The sequence below is a fragment of the Streptopelia decaocto genome (assembly GCF_964273445.1).
Source record: "Streptopelia decaocto genome assembly, chromosome: 25".
Classification (NCBI taxonomy): Eukaryota; Metazoa; Chordata; class Aves; order Columbiformes; family Columbidae; genus Streptopelia; species Streptopelia decaocto.
The window spans coordinates 3285548-3291866 of record NC_138680.1 but is presented as its reverse complement, the minus strand read 5'-3'; the positions used below and the strand labels follow the sequence as shown (position 1 = coordinate 3291866).

The 6319-nt window shown below is 45.2% G+C and overlaps 2 protein-coding genes across 5 annotated transcripts in view; one reads left to right on the top strand and one right to left on the bottom strand.

The window, feature by feature from the left end:
- R3HCC1 (R3H domain and coiled-coil containing 1) overlaps positions 1-3268 on the top strand; it is a 10251-nt gene extending 6983 nt beyond the window's left edge. The window contains 2 exon segments of the mRNA XM_082072782.1: positions 161-402; positions 1845-3268. Coding sequence (XP_081928908.1) covers positions 161-402; positions 1845-1984 — 382 coding nt within the window. The 3' untranslated portion in view covers positions 1985-3268.
- Positions 3269-3416: 148 nt separating this feature from the next.
- LOXL2 (lysyl oxidase like 2) overlaps positions 3417-6319 on the bottom strand; it is a 40983-nt gene continuing 38080 nt past the window's right edge. For all 4 annotated transcript variants that reach the window (XM_082072448.1, XM_082072450.1, XM_082072449.1 and 1 more), the window contains 3 exons: positions 5061-5197; positions 4439-4550; positions 3417-3888 (listed from right to left, as the gene is read on the bottom strand). In XM_082072448.1, the coding sequence (XP_081928574.1) occupies positions 3809-3888; positions 4439-4550; positions 5061-5197 (329 nt within the window). In that variant the 3' untranslated portion in view covers positions 3417-3808. The remainder of the gene's footprint in view (positions 3889-4438; positions 4551-5060; positions 5198-6319) is intronic.

Sequence of the window (6319 nt, the reverse complement as noted above, 5' to 3'; positions counted from 1 at the left end):
GGGTCAGACACCAAAGTGACTCTTTTGGGGACAAACAGCCCAAGAGGAGTTCCCATCCAGCATGTGCAGCCCAAAAACTTACACTGTTTTCTTGGGATTTAGTCTAATAAGGACAGAGTTCTCCTTTATGTTTCTTGGGCCTCTTTCTGTGTGATTGAAGCCACCAAGTTCAGTCCAGCCATTTTAGTCCAAGTCTTGCCGTAACGCGTCTGCCGCTGAAGCTCCAATTATTCAGTGTTATTTTACCACAGACTGATTTTTTAATGATTAAAGCCACCGATATTCACCCGTCTTTGTTCTTTGCAGCATCTCAAGCCCTGGGCCGACGTTATTCGGCTTTAAAGATCCGACCGCTGATCCACGCAACGAAGCAGTCGAAGATCAAGGCGCTTCAGCGACCAAGTAAGACAGGCTTTAATTATTATTACTATTATTTCTTGGCTTGCCAGTCTTTTATATTATGAAGGTCACCATGATAAATTAAATGGGGAAATAAATATTAATGGCCCGTATATATATATTTTTATGTAGTTTAATTGGCATTGCAGGACAGCGCGCTGTTGTGTAGGGTTTGCATTTGCCATCAACCTGCCCAGGAGGTTTCTCTGCTATGGATCATAGATGAGACAAAACCAACAGCAATTCCATCCTATTCGGTACCAGGTGAAGGAAGAAACGGTGAAGCTCAGCCAGTGACGTTGTTTGATTTATTTTATTGCCTTTTAAAATCATACTGTAATCAGTTACACTTGCCACAGTAAAGAAATGCCGTGAATCTCGGAGCAGCAGAGGCTTTGAACACACGACTACGCTGTTATTTCTACGGTACATTGCGGTGGAAACATTTTGCTGTTGACGCTTTAATTGGACACTGTCACAGTGAGAAGTTCCTGAGGTTTGAATTCATGCTGCCGAATCGCAGCGGAAGGTCAAAGAATTGGATTTAGCTTTGGATTCTCCATCTGGTTTCATTCCCGCTCCTGATTCTCGTTGCTGGTGCCGAGCGGCACAATTCGGAACGATAAACTTCTGGGGAATGTTGTGTAAAACTCTGTATTTACTTTAAGTAGCAAATTCTTTTTCCAAATACAAATTTGGCTCTTAATTAGCTGACAGTGCCTCTTCCTTAATTTGTTTTGAGCTTTAAGAAAGAGCAGCAGTTTAATCTCCCAAGCTTTGAGTCTGCCCCTTTTTCTTCAAGCTGCCTTTATTCACAAAAAGCAAGCAAAGCCCCCATCGCTAACTGGATAATAACTTTGCAAACAGTTGCTGATAAATGATTAGATAATTGCCAAACCCAGACTATTGCGGACTTGGTAAAGTTTTGGCGTATTTATTTTGTGTAAGATAAAACCGTAGCAAGCCAGAAAATAGAGATTACTGGCCAAAGGGCTTTCCCAAAGCACCTGATAGATTTAGCTATTATTTTTTTAACAATTCAGGTTCTTTTTTCCTTGCTGCTTACTAAGGATTGAGCTGGGTTTGATTGGTTTAAGTTGAGCTCAGACTTGCCTGTGCGCGGGTGAATTGGTTGGAATGCGGCTTCATTTTGTTCTCGGAGATGCGGCTTGCTCAATTTTGAAAGGGGTACTACATCTATATATATATATATATATTTATATATATATATATATATATACACACATATAAATATGGTATTTTAGACATATAAATATGCTATTTTATATATATATAAATATATATATATATGTGCTATAATTCTGGGAAGGACCTAAGCAAATAGAAATGGCCCCTTCTGTCTCTGTCTCTCAGGCTTAAGGTTTAGGCGCAAGCCTGTTGCAGAACAGGCTCTAAATTACTGTTTGTCACCTGTTTTCGCCCAGAACTCCTGCAGCTGGCCAAGGAGCGGCCCCAGACGGACACGGCGGTGGCCAAGCGGCTGGTGACGCGGGCGCTGGGGCTGAAGCACAAGCAGCCGGACGCCGAAACGCTCCTGCCCGAAAACCCGGACCAAGAGGAATAAACCATCATCTCGGCTTTAAAAACAAACTAAAGATATTCTAGATATTAAACGGCATGCAGAACAGTGAGTTGCCACGGGGGATGTTTCTCTTGGGGAGTTCATTGAAGTTTATTATTGATGAGATATTGAGCGCAAGAGCCAAGCGCTCTCAGGGCTCTTGATTAGGGAGCGTCTCGCCCTGCTCTTGTTACTTGGGCACTTGCAGAAAGTCAGGCTGCTTTATAAATTTAAAACAAAATGCGTTAGATGAAGGGAATTCCATCTCCTTGGCCAAAATGGAGCTGTAAGCAAGAACAGAGCATCTGCAGAGTCAAAAAAGCTGTTTAGTGTTTACTTTGTTGTAATGTTACTGTTAAAATATCCCCCAAAACTGACAACACAAGTGACTTTCAGGGTTTTTTTTCCCTTATTTCCATAGTGTTTAAAGAGCCTGACTTGCTTTGTTTAGCAAGGGAAGTTACCAAGACACATTGTGGCAGCAGCAGTTGAGCTTCCAGTGTGTCTCAGGCTCAGCTTTTGCTGCATCTGGAGAACAAAATGGAGTTTTCCAACTGAAAAACAGGCTCAAAACCTTTGCTTGATGCCACTGGATCAATGACAGGAATAGCAGAAGACTTCTGCGTTCTGGAAGCCTCACACCACCCCTGTGAGGTGGGTTATCCAGCCTGTTTTATCATGGGCAGCTACAATGATTCATTTAACGAGCTGCTTGTAGAAGTCTTCTGTATAAACACAGAGGGAGCCCAAAGCCTTCAGAACCAGGAATTGCGAACGTGGCCCTAACCTGTCGTGGAGTAGAAATACACAAATGGCATGTCAAACACTTTCTCTGGGTAAAACGTTTTTATTCAAGTGTCTGAAAATGCGTAGCGACGCGTGGCCTCAAACAAACAGAGGAGCACGCTTAGCACCATGATGAATTTCCCTACTGTAAGAATCCTTTCCAAGGCGACTTACGGAGGTCCAAACCCTGATGATGATCCCATGAAGCGACCTCTAAGGTACAGTGAGGATACGATGCCTTAAACTAAATCCTTTAAGGGAAAGGTGGAGGGAATATCCAGCTTAGAGGGTCATATTTAGACACATAGGATGTTTTGGGCGAATAGCTTACTGTGGAATGGGGTTTCCCAGCCCAGTGGACTCATCATCAGGAGATGCGCAAAGTCTTTGGGATGCGACGGTGGAGGTCGGAGCAGAAAACAGTTGTGCTGGGGGTTGGTTGTTGGATACAAGAGTTTCAAGAGTATTAAATTATGCTTTATGCTGTTCTGCTGAGAAAAAGCTGCTCCTTTTTTCTTGGTTTTTCCCTTTATTTCTTTGCTAAAACGGAGTAATCAGTGGCGGTACGGAGGATTAGCTGTGTTCGAGAAGCAGCGTCACAAATGGAGGCGTTTGCATCAATGGTGCGTTCAAGCTTGAGTCAAAAGAGCTTAAAGATACCGAGATTAATGCCTTGGAGAAAATGAACAGTCAAGACACCTTCAGGTTGGTGGGACCCAAACAAAGGCAAATTGTGTTTGCCGTGTCTGGGAATAAAGCTGGTGCTGCCGAGTGGAGGGAGAAGGTTGGAACGGCGAAGATACGGAGCTGAGTTTAAAATCCCGCTCCTAAAGACTGCGGTATTTAGGCCTGGAATTAGAGACACACGGTGGTCTGAGCACCTAAACTGGGAAGGAAGGCGCCTTCAGGAAATAATTTACCTTGCTAACGTAGAGTTTGATTGTTTGCTTGATTTTCTTTCCTTTGTGTGCAGTGGTTAGGGAAATGACCGAAGCAGGAGACCTCGCGTCTTTAAATAGTGGGGTGGGAGGCGCCGCCGTCCTATCGGGTGGACACCTTGTTATTTGTGAGTCCGCTGAAGTGATCGAACTTCTGCTCCGTCTCGTCGCTGAAGGAGCCGCCTGGGGAGGGACGGAACAGGGAGAGGATGAGCAGGGGGGGCCAAAGAGTTGGCGACACAAGGCAGAGAACACACCCAGTTGTGTGTCAGCTGTGACAAGTCCTCACTTTGAGCCCTTAGAAGGGCAACGATTTTCCTAATTAATTTATGCATTAATTAAATCTTCCAGAACAGCCACAAGTCCCAGGACTACTGCTTCTAGTCTTACATATTTGGAGGACCAAACTACAAACTACCCTCAATTTCACTGCTAATTTTGGTTGCTTAAAAATATCAGGTGAGAAAAAGAAAGCTAAATACACCGATTTTTAAATGGAAATATTTTCAAGCTCAGCTGGAGAACCCATCCAACACTTAAGCGCCTGTTCATCCAGATTAAGCGGGTTTGGCTTTTCTGAACTAGGTCGCAGTCTGAAGCACGACACGCAAGTATTTTCTTAAATAACCCCAAGCAATTAATAGGATAAAAAAATCAGTGGTTACATGGATTCTTCTCAGGAAAAACACTCCTCAAAGACCATGAACCCTTCCCCTGCAGGAGCAGCTCTCACCTATGTGGCAGTTGTACATCCAGATGCGCTGCCCGTCGTACCGGCTCCTGCACTTCATCACGTTGTTCGAGTAATCGGATTCAGCAACTTCGTAGTTGGGGTTGATGACAACCTGGGGAGTGATGGAGAAACACAGCATTGAGTTATGTAAAGGTGGACTAGATATGACACTTCAGCCAGACTGAGAATCAGCTTTTGCATGCAGCACAGACAACAATAATTCCTATTAACTGGCTGGTTTTAGAGCTAAATAATTCTCCCCTCTCCACCCACTGGCACTAAGCAGACTGGAGGCACAGTCTTAACTCCTCATGCAAACACCATGAAAATAGCCCTATTTATACACAAATGCAGTGAGTTGTTTACAAACAGCTCAAAAACTTCGTACAAATATTAGCTAGATGCAGATTTCCAAAGATTTTTCACTTGGGAAAGTACGTGATCTGGTAAGACTTTGTCATCTTAGGTAATTCTTTAGCTTTTAGGTATCTGGGGAATAGAATCCCTTTGCAATCATAACTTTATATGACTGTAGGTGTACAAATAAACCCGCTGGTTACCTGTTCCTAATGGATAAGAGCAAAGCAATGGCAGCGTCACAAATGTGCCTTTTCTCCCCTACCTGGAAGAGGTAATCGCCCGGGGGGACGTCGGTGATATCGATCCACTGGCAGTCGATGTCGTGCCGGTACACGTCCCAGCACCCCACCGTGATGCCTTGTTCACCAAAATTGGCGCATTCGTACTGTTTTTGCACATCTAAAAGGGAAGAGTTAATGGCAAAAAGCGTTGGATCCACAGTGGCATTTCCCACCCTTGGGCATGTTGTTCTCCAGCTCCTGTAGAGAGTGAGAAGCTCCAGGGCACAGGATTTTGGATGAGATTTAGTACAACAGCGTTTTTGCTTGATGTCTGGTATGAAAATATATGTACTGCTTAACTGCACGGGGGGAGCTGCCACCTTCTGCACCTCATCACCCAGAGGCACATCTTGGAATTTACCACTTAATAGGAATCAGCAAAAGCACATTTAGGTTTTCAGCGTAGTTCAGTGTAAGAGCTGAGGTCTGAAAACCTAAAATCACAGTATGTTTGGGATTGGAAGGGACCTCAAAAGCTCATCCAGTGCAATCCCCCCATGGAGCAGGAACACCCAGCTGAGGTTACACAGGAAGGTGTCCAGGCGGGTTGGAATGTCTGCACAGAAGGAGACTCCACAACCCCCTGGGCAGCCTGGGCCAGGCTCTGCCACCCTCACCAGGAAGAAGTTTCTTCTCAAATTTAAGGGGAACCTTTTGTGTTCCAGCTTGATCCCATTACCCCTTGTCCTATCATTGTTTGCCACCGAGAAGAGCCTGGCTCCATCCTCCTGACACTCCCCCTTTATATATTTATAAACATTAATAAGGTCCCCCCTTAGTCTCCTCTTCTCCAAACTAAAGAGCCCCAGCTCCCTCAGCCTTTCCTCACCCGGGAGATGCTCCACTCCCTTCAGCATCTTTGTTGCCCTGCGCTGGACTCTCTGCAGCAGTTCCCTGTCCTGCTGGAACTGAGGGGCCACAACTGGACAAAGTATTCCAGGTGTGGTCTCCCCAGGGCAGAGCAGAGGGGCAGGAGAACCTCTCTGACCTACTGACCACCCCCTTCTAACCCACCCCAGGTCCCATTGGCTTCCTGGCCACAAGGGCCCAGTGCTGGCTCATGGTCACCCTGCTGTCCCCAGGATCCCCAGGTCCCTTTCCCCTACGCTGCTCTCTAATATGTAATTTCCCAACCTATACTGGAACCTGGGGTTGTTCCTGCCCAGATGCAGGACTCTACACTTTCCCTTGTTAAATTTCATCAGGTTATTCCCCACCCAAAATCAGCAATAAATTCCCA